The following is a 17,280-nucleotide window of genomic DNA, read 5'->3' on the forward strand; positions in this document are numbered from 1 at the left end:
TTCCAATTTAGAGAGGTCAGCAACTTGAACCTTTTACATCCTTTGAAAGACACTTGAAGCCGAAAATGCTGAAAATGTAATTCAAATCGCCTGATTTYCTGATTTTTAACGACTTGGTAAAAGTTGAGCTAAAATGCAAGTTTTCTCGCAAATGCAACCTTTGCTTTAAAAATGTTTAACTTGCAACTTGAAACTTTTACGCCTCGTAAAAGACACTTGAAACCGAACGTACTGAAAATTTCATTGACATCACCCACTTTTTTAAATTTTTGCCGACTGGGTAAAAGTTGAGCTAAATATTAATGTTTTCTCTCAAGTACACCCTTCGCTTCGAAAATTCCTAACTTCCAACCTACAAACGGCAGCAACTTGAAAGTTTAAGCTCCTGTGATAGACACTTGAAGCCGAAAGTGCCGAAAATTTCATTCAGATCGCCCAATTTTCAGATTTTTGCCGACTTGGTGAAAAAAATTACGAGTTTTGACCTTTGATACGTAAGAGTGAACTAGATTTGATCACAGGTTTATGAGACACCCTGTAAGTCGATTTTACCATAAAACACTTACACATAATCGCGTTCTCGCGCGTGAAAAGTGGGCACAAAAATATGCCAAGTGCAGGGAATATTCACTAGAGATAAGATGAATGTAAGTAACAATTGCCATCGTCCAAACTCGCCAATCGCATTCGAGATTATGTCTTCTTCCTCTTCCTCCTTGGACGAGTTGGTTGACTGTTCCGGCATTTCTGTAAAAACACAAAAGGCCCATTTTATTATTGTTATTATATCATTGTTRATAGTGCAATAATCCGGGCAATTTGCTCAGAAAGAACTTGGYAACTTTCACTTGGAATCGAACAAAAARAATTCAGCATGAAGGTGGCGAGTTAATTGTCTGCAAAGCTACTGGGAGCGAATGTTTTTATTTGTTGCAAAATTATTATTAGAATCGAAAAAATGMTTATACGCAGCGTTGTTATCTCAAACATATRAATGATTTTTCGAGCSAGATTCGTGTCCCTATTTTGGATGAAGTTGCGCTAATTTGGTGCTGCGTAGAAGTTGAGCGTAAATACATTTTTATAATAAGGAAACATTATTTAAGTTTTTCTAATTGTCACAATTAAATCGGAAAGCTCTAGCACTGTAACGGTCGCGTAAACAGGAAATGGCAGCTGAAATGGGAATGGAAGACAAAAACAACCAATCAGTTTGATTATGTTGAAGACATTTCGAAATAGCTGTTCATAGCGTCTGGCTCTTTGCTTCTTTGCTAAAACAGCAGTCTCCAAATGGAGCAAACCAAAGCAATTGTCAGTAATACTTTGTCACATTTAGCACAATTTTTAGTTAGTAAATTGTGCAATAATTGCCTCCAAAGCTGAAAATTAAGTTTCCGAATGTTGCTTAATTGTCGCCCGTGAATGCACCGGTGCGACTTTTTATGCGTTGGAAAATGCGGATGATAACGCCATTGTTGCACAAGGAAAGTTTGGAGCCACTGGGAATAAAATTCGTATGTTTCCCTTAGACTGATGTTCATTCGCGAATACTGGCGAACAGATGGCTAATTTCATTTGATCGAAATTTCCATTAAGCATGTTTTCAAGCTGGGCACGAATGCAATTAAGATTTTTCCGACGAAAATGCGTCTGTTTTGCCGCGGCCAAAAACAGTTCGCGTTTATTTTATCTTTCCAGTTTGATTTATTGGTTCTTTGCCATAAGTACATAAGTCGAACTGTTTGGGTCGATCGTTGATTTATCGCAACCGGCACCAATTTAGCTTTTAACTTAACACTTGAATGCCAGAATTTACTGAAGAAGTTATGACGGGTGGAAAACACGCGGCAAATGTTTTGCGCCTAAATTTTACACTGTGTGTACTGAATAAATTCCGTTCATAGTTTTGCAGTTTTTCAGGGCAAATGTTTTCTTTGCGGGTTTAAGGTCACTTTTTTTTGGAAAAACGTCTAGAAATGTTCTGCGTTATTGTCAGTATCGGGCCGATTTGGAAACTTTGAAATTTGCTGAAAACCCTACTTTCTATAAAAACTGCACATCGGTTTGAAAACTGATGATTTTGATGACAAATAGCCAAGCCACTACACATCAGGACAATAAATCTAAATAATGTCCAAGCACTGTGATATAATCGGTCTTTAACCTTAAACGATTTAATTTAGATTTAGGGGGAGCTTAAATCGAATTATGCCGGTTCCCTTCTGCCAACATCTCACCAGGAGGAAATTGCTAATTAATAAGCCATAAGTATGTTGCAGTGAGCGAATTGCCAGCTCGCCAACAATCAACTACTCTGGAATGGTGTGAAACATCAATTCCGGTTGATAACCCAGTTTGCAAGAGCAAGCGATTAATTTAACTATTATCGTTCTAATTGACTGGGACGTCCCTGTGTTTTGCAACGAATTTCCGAAATGCCGCGCCGTCATTGGCCCTTGGGCGCCCTTGCCTGCACAGGGCCGCATCAGCCACAATTGATAAGTCAGTTGATAAGTAAATATTTACGCCAGCTGATCGGCTTAATTAACTATCATGCTTTCAGCATCCCAACTTGAAAAACATGTGCCAGTATTTGCATTAATTCAGCCAGTTTATTGATCTAGTCTAAATAAATTTTTGATTTTTTCGCTGGGAAATTCTTGCAAAAGTTTGCCATTGAAACCGAACGGAATTTATGTATGAAGGCGCCAATTTTCGCATGTAAATCGCTTAAGTATCGACGGGAATTTAAACAACATTTACCTCAAACCCCACTGTGAAATGTTTGCCGGCTTGATTAAATTTCCGCGAAAAGTGTGCGTATTCGTTCGATTGGTTTTCCGATTTCACATCGTATTAAACGCGCGTGTTGTTTGCGAACAGGCGAAGATAACAAGTAAATCCCCAAATTTTAATTGGCAGGAAGCGCCATCGGTAGATTAGATGACGGTGAACTGTAATTTCCAGGTAAATTTTAAATAAAAAATTGCATTCGCAGATATTCGGCCCCCTGCAGTGACTCAATGCCTAAGAGCAAACGGGAACGGGAAATCTGATGATTCACCCAATTTCCTGATTTTTGTTCAATTAACCCCCAAGCCAGGCCTGGCGCGCAACACTAAACCGGCCGCTCTGATTGGCTGAGGTTCGTTGCAATAAGGGCGTTTGGATGCGACAGGGCCGCACTAAGCAAATATGGATAACTTACGCAGTAGCCGTTCTTGGACAGTCACCCGATCCTCTGGATACGTGTAAATTTCCCTCATTTTGCACCTAGTGGAGAACTACGAACACGCGCACATTGAGTCGAAGTTTCACTGCAGGCGGATTTTGCTCGCTTCTTTAACAGCTCGGTTGTGCGGATTTTTGATAAATTAGCCGATTGGCTGGTAGCAATGGAGATATAGTAATTAGGCAGGTGACCGTAGACGTCACACCTCCAATCCCACTGTGAAGATTTATAGCTATAGTTTTCTTGCTGGCTGGTTTTTTGATGATTGTTCAATAAATTACTGCTAATTAGCACTGTGTACGCTACTGTTGCTACGGGGTGAAATCTTTTATAGCAAATTTGGCATTTCGAATGGCCAACATTTCGAACTTCCCAAATTAATTGTGAAAAACCCACACGCTCGAACGGAACCAAATTGTCATCTTAAGAACAGCGTGGAACAAATACAAAAAACCGCCCAAAAAATCCCAACATCAAAAATGCATTGTGAAAAAACCACTGGCTCCAACGGGACCAAATTAACGTCTCAAATCAACTGAAGCTTCCCGTATCGATTGCGAAAATTTCCCTTTTTAGTTCGCAAATGATTATTTGAGACGAGCTTTAGGAGAGCGTGGTGCAAATACAGAAAACCGCCCAAACAATCCAAATTTTAAAAATTAATTTTGATGAAAGCGTGTTCTCAAATGGAACCGAATTCACTTGTTTTTGCGAGCAGATCAGAAGTGCATAATGCAAAAACAAAAATAATCGCTAAGAGCCTACAAACTTTGAAAGAACCACGTGCTCGAATGGAAGCAAATTCTCATCTCCAGCTAGCTTTTGCGTTTTTAAGCCTCGAATGGTTCTTTGTAGACGAGCTTTAGAAGAGCGTGGTGCAGATGCAGAAAAATGCCCAAAAATTGAATGAACTATCAAAGACCCACTTGCTGAAATGAAACCAAATTCGGTTCACGCAAAGTGAGTTTGAGAATTTCTGTTATGGGAAATTTGCATCTTGTCCAAGGTTGCACCTTTTAACATTTTCCTGGAAGAATGAAGTGAGTAAAACTGGGCGAAGTGAAGGTTTTTGAAGGAGCGTTTGTTGTTTAAGGTGAAACAAAGATTAAAAACCTTGAACGAAGCTGTTAAAGTTGAAACTAAGCACAATCCGCCACTGAGCGCTCAAAACTCACACTTGGTCCAATAATCACCACATGAACTGAACAAAGACACTAAAAAGCTGGAGCTCAATCCACCCAATCAATTGATAGGATGATGGTTAATTAACAAGAAATCTATGTGGATTTCATGGCGTTGATTACATGGAAGTACTGCTACTTCATATGATAATCAACCGTGGCCACTTTGAAAGGAGCGGGAACTTGGTAGTTTTGCCCGAAAACAAATACACTGCCGGTTTTTTGCACGTTAGCCCCGAAGCGACAAATAATTAGCAATAAATTGATCAAAAGCGCTAAATTAATTTATGTACGTTTCGCGCGAGCGTAGCGAGTTTCCGAACTTATTTACAATGAACGTTTAGCTATTTATCAGCTTATAACAAACAAAAATGTCATTATCTACGATGGGATCCCATAGAATACTGCCGGATCGTTGCTGTATGTGCTACTAATAGTTGATGAGGAGAAAAAATATCATTATTTTTGGCAAATGGCGTCGTTTTGACAAACATTTAATTAATCATTATCCATTGTGTAACTTCGGTGCGCAAACAGCAACAATTCATTGCATACATGAGCCATTATTTTCGATACTATCAGATCGTATCTCGTAGTATTTCGTCAGGTGGCTGTTCCAAAACCAGTTTCAACCAGAATTCGATCGGAGTTACACCCGCATTTTGATGGAGTGAAATGCAAACCAAACAAACACCGATCGATAGTGTGTGCAAACATCACGCTGAAGCCGGCCCTGTGCGCTAAACAATCAACCAACCCACTCGGTGACATCAGCACGCGTCATTGGTCGAAGCGACAAGTATTGTCAGTTGCGTGTCGACAACAGTGAGAAATCTGCACAGGGCCTCATTAAGGCGCAATTCGATTGTGTTTTTGCCACAAAAACTGATGTTGTTTTTCAGTCGATTTTGAAAATCAGTCATGCCAGGCCTCGTAAATGGCGCGCAAATTGGCTGGTTATTTGCCTCTGGAGTTGTGAAGTTCAAGTTGAAGACGAAACATTTAAAAGGTCATACACTCATAAATTATCGCATGCAGCATAATAGGAGCTGAAAGTCTCAATTTACATGAATTAACACACTCGAGAACGAGTAATGTTTTAATTGCAATCGTGGCCGTGTAATTGATGGTGGAGAAATCGAAAAAGTGATGGCTTAGCTGGAGCTGGCAATTTGCCTTCATTGCTTCTTTACCTTGTTGTGATTATATTTTGTAAATCTTTGCAACAGGACGCATTTATTAGAAAACAACTTATGATATTCTTATCTTTCCTGGGTCTCAGTCAAAGTGTCTTTCAACTGATTTCCAGATAGAAGTTCGAGGGGTTTTTAATTAGTTTTTTTTACTATTTACCTGGGAAGTCACCATAATTTAGGTCAATAACAATAGTAAAAAGTATCTGAAAAGATGATGAAAAATGTTCAAGATTTTCATGATTCTTAGTTTGCCCAACTCTCTACAGTCCGGTGAGATTTCATCCATTTCCACTTCTAAATCACTGCAGCTTTAAGATTCGCTAACTTTATAGTATTTTTCTTCCTTGGTTTCAGACAAAGTGTGAAACTCATAATTGGCAAACATTAGATTCTTTTAGATCTTGGCTGTCTAGACCTAAAAGACTCTAATGTTTCCCATTTGTGAGTTTGGATGAATTTTAAATCTGATGATGGCGCTGTTAACTCGCCGAAACGTTATGAAATAAACTGTACAGCTAACAAATAAAAATGTTCATATCGTTTATCTCACATATATTTAATATTATTTATTGTCATATAACCGACGATTTCCCGTATAGTAGGCCTTATTCTCCACATGCAAGCATAGGCTATTTCTGTCCACGGGCCTATATGGCGACTCGGCCGGGAAGTGTTTGATGACGAATTGTTGGCTTACGAGGAGGAATGAGAGGAATTCATCAAAACATTGTATAAGTAAATACGAAAAGTGTTATTATTTTTTTTCCTGGGTTGCAGTCAAAATGTGAAATAAAAATGTTCATATCGTTTATTTCACATAATATGAACATTTTTATTTCACATTTTGAATGAAACCCAGGACCGAAAAAATATAATAACACTTTTCATATTTACTTATACAATGTTTTGAGGAATTCCTCTCATTCCTCCTCGTAAGTCATCAATTCGCAATTAAAAACTTTCCGGCCGAATTAGTATATAGGCCCTATGACAGCGCTCGCCTATGCTTGCACGTGGAGAATAAGGCCTACTATACCGGAAATCGTCGGTTATATGCCAATAAATGATCTTAAAAATGCAATGTATAACAAAAACCCAAAAAACTCACAAGCTTTAAGCAACGGCCGGGAAAGACTCATTTTTATCTATTTTTGACTGAAACCCAGGAAAGAAAATGTTTGCTTCACACTTTGACTGAGACCCAGGAAAGATAAGAATATCATAACAAGGACACGCAGTCAGGAAAATAAATCAGAATTAGAAAACAACATTGCAACGCCACTACAGGCTGATGCTGATAAAATTGTTGTAATTATTACACACTATTATTAACTGAAAATGCCACATTAATTTCCTGTCGAGTCCATTTATCGAACCTGCACCCTTGACAGTTCGGTGCCGTACTTAATTCGCAATTACGATCGCACGGTAATAAATCATATTTGCGTTATTGAAAATGATAATAATTATTCGTTCAACGTACAGGTTCTTGAAGCAAAACAACAACTTGATGTGTTCCATTCCAACATGTTAGGCTGCATAGAATGCGCACTATTTTTTTGCATTAAAAGCGAATTATTTGGCGATTTGCCCAAGCGATTTACATTTCTGCGTGTTTTAACTGTCTTCATCTGGGAAGAAGGGAGGTTCTGTTGGGAAATAGTGGCTTGGGCTGGAGAGTTTTCGGGATTTGAGGCCCAGGTGGCAAATAATTTCTGGTTATGCCGAAAGTTTCACTCGCAACTTTCAATTTCCTCCTCAATTATGCTTTATTCTAGTGTGTTAAAAAACTGGTCAAGTGTGCAAAAACAGCAAGAAATATAAAACAGTCGTTTTTTTTCAGTTTCGTCAGCCCATATACGCAGTAATTAACATTTCACACAGTCCAAGAAAATGATGCAACATGAAACGAAATCACTTTCATTTCCTCGTAATTTTTTATTGTTCTAAACAATTAGGTTGCATTCTGGCCGATTTCAGCTGATTTGCAGTCAGGTTTACTTGAGGGTTCCTTACAAATGAAATCCAAGCAAGTTTTCCGTTAGTGAAAACTGAACCACCCTGAGCAATGACTGATCGGAGGCATGATTATAATATTAGATTGAATTGGGGTCAAAAAATCTGTATATCTTAGTGCTAGATCTGGAAAGCTGATCGGCGGCAATTGAGCTTTTCAAGAAAAATTAAGAATTTTCAGTACCTTGTGTGTTTGGGTGCGCACCAGGCCTGTTTTGAGCGGGCAGAACTCCCAAAGTTGGCGCTGGTGTTAAGCGAAAGAGCGGCATTCCTGCAATAAACAACAACGAGAATTGAGGAACTGAAAGATTCTGCTTAAAGCGAACGTCAGTTTCTGCAATGAGTAACTAAACTACATGGAAAACTGCGTCTCGTATTGAATGATTCAAATATTTGGCTAAATTAATTACTTCATGGCCAAACATTATCATTATTATTAATACAATCGGGCCATTAAATTCTTAGCTGCTCAAATCGTGAATCCTATTCATTGCATTTCACTGTTTTATGGCCCCAAAAAACCTTGTCTTAAGTTTTCCCTTCACTAAGTGTTTGTGATCGCACCTTGTACGGTCACATTTACAGCGTGAAGAAGAATAAAAAAAAATAGTTTATGAAATGAGTAGGAATTTGACTAAAACACCAAAGCGCTCAAAATCGACGCAAACAAGCGATTTGATCATTTGCATTAAACAATCATGACGGCAATTAAACAATTCGTTGACATACTTGTCAGTTTTCCGGCGTTTTGTTGTTGGTTTTAAATTCTTCAAGACGTCAAATGCACCACAATGCCAAACGTCAGTGAGAAACGACGGCTTAAAAACCCGAAAAAGTCACACTTGCAGTTTCAACTTCAAACTGATCTTGGGAATTGAGGTTATGAAGTGAAATTGAGCGGTTAGTTGTGACGAACTGGGCAGGTTGTGATAAACGTATGTAGTGTTAATGAGCAAAACGTCATTTTAATCTAACTCAATGAAGGTAATTTTTTTTGCGCATATCAGATTTTTTCGATCTTCCATCGGAACCTGAGGAATGACCCCAGATTTAAATCACCCTGTAGAATTGTTGCATAAGACCATCCAATTGCATGCAAACAGTGATAAACGCCCGTTGCATCATTGCCAATAGTAAAAAGCATTTATGTAACCTAATTACACGCCATGTAAATACATCCGTGCATATTTGGAAATCAGCGTAAACGATCAAATTACCGAGATTTAGATGGCAATTAGCCTTTTTTCAGGCCAGATGGAAAAAGTGCAGTAATTCGATCATTTTTAGTGAAAGCAACTGCTAATATTCACTGCAAAATCGCCTGATCAATTTTTTTTCTGTTACAGTGCAGAGAACTTCAAGGACTGCGATAGCGTATGCAACATTGAGAGTCTCCACTTCACAAAAAGGTAAAGTTTGTGCATGTTTGACATGGTGATACATTAAATTATTTTCTTTCCTGGGCTGTAAAACAATTTTTTTTTGTATATCGTTTATTTTAGTTACGTTTCGGCGAGACAACAGCGTCATCATCAGATTTAAAATTCAACACAAAACCCATAATTGGGAAACATCAGATTCTTTTTAGGTTTGGTTGTCTTGAAATTTCACTTTTGTTTCAATTATTGTCTAAATTTTGTTTACAGAAAATATATATCCAGGCATATAACCGACGATTTCCGGTATAGTAGGCCTTATTCCTCACGTGCAAGCATAGGCGAGCGCTGTCATAGGGCCTATATGCTAATTTGGCCGGAAAGTTTTTAAATGCGAATTGCTGACTTACGAGAAAGCATGAGAGGAATTCCGCAAAACATTGTATAAGTAAATACGAAAAGTGTTATTATATTTACTTAATAATATTTTGAGAAATTCCTCTAATTCTTCCTCGTAAGCCAACAATGCGTCATTAAATACTTCCCGGCCGAGTCGCCATATAGGCCCTATGACAGCGCTCGCCTATGCTTGCACGTGGAGAATAAGGCCTACTATACGGGAAATCGTCGGTTATATGCCAATAAATGGATTTTAAAATGTGATGTAGTCCTGGTAAAAATGAGTTTAAGCATTTAATAAGTATTATCAAAAGGTCCCAATTGTTGAATAGTTCGTCGCATAAAGATGAAAGTTTAAATCCTGCCAAGGAACTTATAGGGTCTGCTCTGATAGCGGGTTTGAGACTGGATTTCTCTTTTTATATGCAAAAAATGGTCAATAAAAGATCCTAAAAATGCAATGTATAACAATAACCCGAAAAACTCACAAGCTTTAAGCAACGGCCGGAAAAGACTAATTTTTTTGCTAACGTTTATGTAGCAAATAGGCGCGTTTTTCGGGCAAAAATGACCGTTAAAAGATCGCAGCGACTCAAAAGCCGTTCAGAAATCCTTAGTTCTGAATATTTTTGGGCGATTGAGGCTGTTCGAAGAAATCAAGCCGATTCAAACCGTCTTTTTGTAGGTTTCAAGACAGCAAATACATAACTGAATATAATGTTTAACAATTATGAGTTTGAATGAGTTTTAAAATCTGATGATGGCGCTGTTGTCTCGCCGAAACGTAACAAAAGAAACCATATACAAAAAGAAATGTTTGGCACTGTGACTGGAGCCCAGGAAACAAAATAAGACAATAACGATTCCGCGCAGTCAGGAAAATAAATCAAAATTGTGATACATTAAATTTTTGAAGAGTACAACTGGAAAATTAACCACAAACACGCTGGCAGGTTGGTAAAGACATCTTTGCCTGCGTGCGTGGTTGCCGCAGTGATTTTTTATTCATCGTGTATATTGTTCTTCGATGGAAAACAATCCATTGAGCTCAAAAATAGAAAAGCGAAAAATTTGCTTGGGTGTTTTTCAGCTCAATGGATTGTTTTCAAGAGAGGAAGAGTGTTATGGTCGTATTTTGTCACCCTGTGTATGCGGTTGAACATAAATTTATAAGCCGTCAAGAAATAGTTCAAGTACGTTCATTGCCAGCGAACTAGAAGCAGATTTCCTTTTCGCCTAGTTCTTTCACTGGCTTCAATGTTTACAGGAAACTAGCGTCGCCGCATGTTGTTCTTGAGATATTAAGTTCAAGAACACACCAGGAAAAATCGGTGCTTTTACGATACGAAGTGGCGAATTTGCTGCAAATTGCTCACCCTGGCCTGGATTGTGATCGCTAATAAGGCCGTGGTACTTTGAATGCCAAAAAGTGGGTGGAACTGCTCTCGGATCCCATTAATTTTCCTAAATTGTCCGTTTGTTCTTTCGCATATTTCCATGAGATGAATGCAAACATTCATGCATTTAGCAACAATCTACTAGAATTGGAAAGGAACTCGTGGGGCGTAAAATGAGTTTTACTTGAGAATTTGGTGCAATTTTCGTTACAACACACGCACACATTCCAAGTTAAGTTACAGTTTATTGAATTTCAAATGGGCATTTTTGGGCTATTCATGTCGAGGCCATTTGCCACTTCATCAAGTTCAGTCGTTCTTTGGGGCTTGATTGCAATTGTTAAATAAACAGTGCGCCTAATGGTTTTTTTAATTATTATTTTGCCCTTTAATCGGCCTTCAATTGCATTTTAATTTGATTGCTTCTGGTAATCTTTATTGTGTGTCTCAGGCAAGGTTTATATCTCTTCTTGCACTTAGCCATGGATTTATACATGCATTTCGAAGCATTAGATATCAAGCTGTTTGCCAGTCAAAGGCAATTTGAATGGAAATTCGCATTCCATTCGCCATCAGGGTCCTTCCTGGTGGATTTTTTTCAAACACCTAGAAAATATGCCGTGGGTCTGATTTCATCCGGTTGCTCAATTGCATAATGCCAGCGAAAAGGAAAAATTGATTTGATTGGGGGAATTGATTGGCTGCGGATTTTCTCACCGTTAGCTGTTAACTGTAACAAGGAAAGTAATTATTTGCACATTTTATGCGTCAATAACTGGCTAATTGAGACGGCACGCCGCACGACAATTATTCGGTAAATGTTTGCTTTTGCCAAATAATTGCGGTGCTTTTTCGTGTTATTATCCGTTACCATTTGCGAAATTCTCTGATTTCATTGAATCAAGCTGCTGCACGAAACTTGAGTAAAATCGTGACGCAAATGTCTTCAAGCGAATAGGCACAAAGTTAAGCATCAGCTACTTATAAAAGCATATTAATAGACATTGTTTTCGACTAGCACTTATCGATAAGTATTTATTTATTATCTAAAAGAAGGACGATTGATTGCCTCATAAACCATAAATTAAGTGTTGTTGCTTGTTCGTGGATCTGAAAGACATTTTCCGATTTTGCTGCTTCTTAAATCGGTTCCTAAGGATTTTCTCCTTATTAGCCCCGGTAGTGATGATGTGAASTGCTTCGGCATTGGCACACAAGAAAATCATTTATTTGGAGTAAAACGCYAGTCACTCATAGCAGGATCTTTGTTTGTGGCAAGTGGTTTCTAAATGAAATTAGGCCTCGGTGATAATTACGAAAGCGTTCGCTGAGGGTGTCCGAGATTTTTCGTACTTATATGAATAGTACAACTGATTTTAAACAAAAAATGTTCTCATTAGTTCTGCTCAATTCTCAACGGTTCATAAAATATCGGGCAGTTTATGGAGAACTAAGGCGGTGCAGCTGCTCTCTCTTTAAAAATTCATAACTTCCGATTTGGGGCAAGCACATCTTATAGAAGACGCTCTAGTCGGGAAGTCCTGAAAATTTCATTCAAATATATTGATTTTTGCCAATTTGGTAAATTCTGACTTAAAAATGAGCACGTTCTGATTTAAAAATTCTTAACTTCCGATTTAGAGCAAGTAGCAACTTGAAACATTCACATCTTATAGAAGACACTCTAGTCGGAAAGTACTGAAAATTTCATTCAAATGCCCCCGTATCTTGATTTTTGCCAATTTGGTCAAGATTGACTTGAAAATGGTCGTTTGCAAGCAATTGCATATCTAAATGTAAAAATTCCTAACTTTCAATCTGGACCAGGTGGCAGCTTGAAATTTTTACACTCTGTAGAAAACAGTCGAATCTACAATTACTGCAAATTTAAATCACACCTCCCTATACCTAAATTTTTTCCAATTTTTTAAATATTGACTTAAAAATGGACGTTTCCACGCAATTGGCCCTTTTTTTTTTTAAGAATTCCTAACTTTTGATTGAGATCAAGTAACAACTTGAAACTTTTCCATCTTTTAGAACACGCTCTAGTCAGAGAGTGGTTGAAATCATCATCCAAATATTCCCAAATCTTGATGTTCGCCGATTTCGTAAATATTAACATGGAAATAAATGTTTCTACGCAATTGCACATTTTTCTTAAAGAATTCCTAACTTTCGATTTAGAGCAAGTAGCAACTTGAAACTTTTGCATCTTTTAGAAGACACTCTAGTCGGAAAGTGCTGAAAATGTCATTCAAATCCCCCAATATCCTGATTTTTGCCAACTTCATAAATCCTCACGTGAAAATGAACGTTTGCAACCAATTGCACGTTCAGCTTTAAAAATTCGTGACTTCCTATTTAGAGCAAGTAGCGACATGAAATTTTCACATGCTATAAAAGACACTCTAGTAGCAACGTGCGGAAAATCTCATTCAAATTTACCAATATCCTGATTTTTTTCAATTTGGTAAATACTGACTTGAAAATGATCGACACGAACTTGCACATTTTGCTTTAAAAATTCCTTACTTTCGAGTTAGATCAAGTAACAACTTGAAACATTCACATCTTATAGAAGACACTCTAGTCGGAACATGCTGAAAATTTCATTCAAATCCCCAGTCATTTTGATTCTTTCCAATTTGGTAAATATTGACTTGAAAATTGTTTTTTTATTGAACGTTTCTACGCAATTGCGCATTTTTTTAAAGAATTGCTAGCTTTCGATTTAGAGCAAGTAGCAACTTGAAACTTTTGCATCTTTTAGAAGACACTCTAGTCGGAAAGTGCTGAAAATATCATTCAAATCCCCCCATATTCCGATTTTTGCCAACTTCATAAATCCTCACATGAAAATGAACGTTTGTCACCAATTGCACGTTCAGCTTTAAAAATGCGTGACTTCCTATTTAGAGCAAGTAGCGACTTGAAATTTTCACATACTATAAAAGACACTCTAGTAGAAACGTGCTGAAAATATCATTCAAATTTACCAATATCCTGATTTTTTCCAATTTGGTAAATACTGACTTGAAAATTATAGACAAGAACTTGCACATTTTGCTTTAAAAATTCCTCACTTTCGATTTAGCGCAAGTAGAAACTTGAAACTTGTACATCTTATAGAATACACTCTAGCCAGACAGTGTGGAAAATTTAATTCAATCGACCCCCTTCTGGTTTTTAACAACTTGGTACATCTTGAGCTAAAAATACTTTTTGCAAAAATGTTTTCACTCAGTTGAACCCACGCTTGAAAAATTCCTAACTTCTGATCTGGAGCAGGTAACAAGTTAACATTTTCACAGTCTATAGAAAACACTTGCGTAAAAGTTTTCAACATTTGGTTTAAATCGCCCAATATCCTGATGTTTAGCGACTTGAAAAGTTTGGAGCTAAAAATGCATGTTTTCAGCCAGCTGCGCTGCAACAACTGCTAACAGGTAGCAATTTAAAATCTTTATAATTTTGTAACGAGAACTTTTTCCTAAGCTTGGTAAATCCAACCCCGATATTTCTTAACTTTTAATAACGAATAAAAAATGGACACATTTATATCTTGTGTAGATGAGCAATTGTTTAAACAATATCGGTCGTTATCAGTCGGAACAAGACGCAAATGGACGATATCTAAACGTAATTGACACAAAACGAGTATGGAGCTACTTAAACTACAAATAATAACAATTAATTAAATCTGGCACTGGTGCCGCTTTGATAATGCCATTTGTTTATGTGTTAAACGACATGGAAAAAAATCTGTTTGTGTGTCATGCCAGTGATAACGGGCATATTTCTCCCTCGATAAATAGTTTTATTTAACACTGTTCCACATATCAGCTTGTAATTGTTTTTCTAAGAACTGCTTTACATTTCGTAAGATCAGGAAACCAGAGAGAAAAATAACGATCAAGTCGCGCGTCTTAAAAAAATATTTTGAATTAGGTTTCCTTTCTTATATATCATCGTATAGCAAGCGAAACATCTGTGTAAAACAGGGGAAGTTCGGTGTAAGCTTTCGAGTGAAACACCTCTGAAGACGCATACCGCTGATACTTCCAAAACGTTTTAAGACACTATTTTTACGGCTAACTAAAGGAGCGAAAGCATCAGCAATTTTTAACTTATTAGTTATTTTAAGGAAACATTTATTCGCTTTAATGTACATAAACATGTATCGTTTTGCCGCAGTTTCTGATATTTCTGCAACGTATAAATGCAGTGCTCACTTTAATGCAACTTTGATTTTTATTGCGTGTGTTTCTCGCGAAAAACGTGCCATTTCTGCGTGGATAATGGTCTTAGAAAACTTGTTTTCTTATAGGAATTTATTGCAATAAAACCGTATGCAAAACAGATCGGTAAAGCGATACGCATATTGCAAAAAAGCGCACTGAATGACAAGCTGATTTTTTCTTTTTCTCTCTGAGAAACAGGAAATTTCTAATTTCAATTGAGAGTTTCTTGAAGCGTTTCTGTGGACAGTCAATATTAGGATCTTTTGAGGCGAGCAGCGCCTAAAAACTGCCAAAAATGGGTCTAAATTTGTCATTATTCCGGATCTGCAGGTTCTTAGGTGGTTTTCAAGAAGCGCATAATTGTTAGCTTTTTTGTGAATGTGAATTTGAGGCATTTTGTGCGAATTGATATTTGGAAACAGGTTAATTTTTTCAATCAAAATGTGTCCGAAAAATCTTAATTCGTTTAAAATGCCTCAATTTTTATGTTATTTTCGATTCAGATGCGAGGACAATTTCAAATTGACGAAATTTTACCTGCTATCGGTCCAAACGCTTGATATGTGCATATTGGGGATCTTTTTAGGCCGGAAACAATCCGTCGAGCTCAAAAAACTCTCATGTGAAAATTTGATTTTTGGTCGAAATTTTTCTATGGGTTGGGGTCGATTTTTCAAAAAATATCAAATCGCTCAAAATGCCTCTAATTTTACATCATTTTCATCATAAGGAAACGCGGAATACACCGAGCTAATTGGCAAAGACTTTAGTAGCTTCAGGTCCGAAATAATGGATATTTGTGGCCCAATTTAAGCGATTTTTGAGCTGAAACGTTCTTCAACCGCCGATATATTTCTTAGTATAAACGCAAAATCTACACACAATCTACAATGCATCTTTTGAAAACAAATTGAAGGTTGAATTGAATTCGCAATTAAATACTTCCCGGCCGAGTTCGCATATAGGCCCATTGACAGAAGTCGCCTATGCCTGCACGTGGAAATTACGGCCTACTACACCACAAATCGCCGGTTATATGCCAATAAATGATTTTTCAGATGTGGCGCAATCGTGGTGAAAATGAGTTTAAGCACTTAATAAGTATTGAGGAAAGGCCAAAAAAATTAAGAATTCAATAAAGTTCAAATTCAATTGAAAAGAAATATCTCAGGATTATTAAATAACCAACTCAAACCCAAATATTTTTTTTCTTCCCAACAGCGAAACACTGGCGTGCACTGTTTTTTATTTGTTTTTTAAAACAAATTGAAGGTTTCAAGACAGCAAAGACTTAAATGAATATAATGCTTACCAATTGTGAGTTTGTATGAATTTTAAAATCTGATGATTTGACGAAAAGTAATGAGATAAACAATATGCAAATTTTTGTTTCACACTTTGGCTGGAGCCCAGGAAAGAAATTAATATAATAACAATTCCATGCAGACAGGAAACTAAACCAAAACTAAATAATATCGCAAACATCCTGCTATGCCTATGCAATTGAATATGCGAATATCAGTTGTTTTACTTGCATTAATTTACTTAAATTAAAAAGTGCGTTCCACTTCCTCTTGCCTGCATATTTTTAGAAACAAACCCTGTCCGTGGTGATAAAGCGAAAACATTTCACTTACTGTTCAGTTGCAGTTTTCCCCAAAATAATCGATGAGAAAAAATTGTCTTGATCGGCACTAAATCTCACTCAACGCGAGTCATTCGTTCACAAAACAGCGTTTTTTCACTCTAGTAGGATCGGTCATGTTTGGAAATGATGCAGGAAACGCCGGTCAAGCAACTACTAAAAAAATCTCTGTAAATCCGCACACGCAAAGCTATAAGACAACACACTAGTAATTTATCAATTGAAAGTGCGATATAAACAAAATTAAAGCGCGCTTTTATCAAATCGGTCCGCAAGCCGGCAGGCAGGGTATTGTGCGCTAGCGAAATTCGCGCGGATCTAGATCTGGTCGGCAGCCTGTCCATCCGGAGCTTTTATTGGCCTGGCAGCGAGGTTTGAGGGAGCGCTTATCCGGATTTGATGTGGAGATTTTTACGATTCGAGATCATTGTTGCGATCATCATCAAAAGCCTTTGGACTTTTCGAAATTTTGAATCCTGCTGATACTTCCCAAGTATTTGCAATGGAAGTTCCACATCCTGCCATCGAGTTCCTTATCTGAAAGATCGTGACTTTTCAATTGTTGCGCAAAGGGATTCTCCGGTATTGAAC

The 17,280-nt window shown here is 37.4% G+C and overlaps 1 protein-coding gene across 7 annotated transcripts in view; it reads right to left on the reverse strand.

Annotated features, from left to right (window-relative positions):
- LOC109539264 (organic cation transporter protein) overlaps nt 1-17,006 on the reverse strand; it is a 23,411-nt gene extending 6,405 nt beyond the window's left edge. The window contains exons 1-3 of one of the 7 annotated variants that reach the window (XM_019906907.2): nt 16,682-17,006; nt 7,813-7,899; nt 567-747 (exon numbers count right to left, since the gene is read on the reverse strand). In XM_019906907.2, the coding sequence (XP_019762466.1) occupies nt 567-747; nt 7,813-7,897 (266 nt within the window). In that variant the 5' untranslated portion in view covers nt 7,898-7,899; nt 16,682-17,006. Of the gene's footprint in view, nt 1-566; nt 748-3,211; nt 3,547-4,348; nt 4,857-7,812; nt 7,900-16,681 lie in introns of those variants that run through there. The other 6 variants (XM_019906912.2, XM_019906911.2, XM_019906910.2 and 3 more) reach the window with 6 other exon arrangements.
- Between the last annotated feature and the right edge of the window lie 274 nt (nt 17,007-17,280).

Source organism: Dendroctonus ponderosae, unplaced genomic scaffold (genome assembly GCF_020466585.1).
Source record: "Dendroctonus ponderosae isolate FM_Combo_2020 unplaced genomic scaffold, Dpon_F_20191213v2 Dpon_F_20191213_7, whole genome shotgun sequence".
NCBI classification, from domain to species: Eukaryota; Metazoa; Arthropoda; class Insecta; order Coleoptera; family Curculionidae; genus Dendroctonus; species Dendroctonus ponderosae.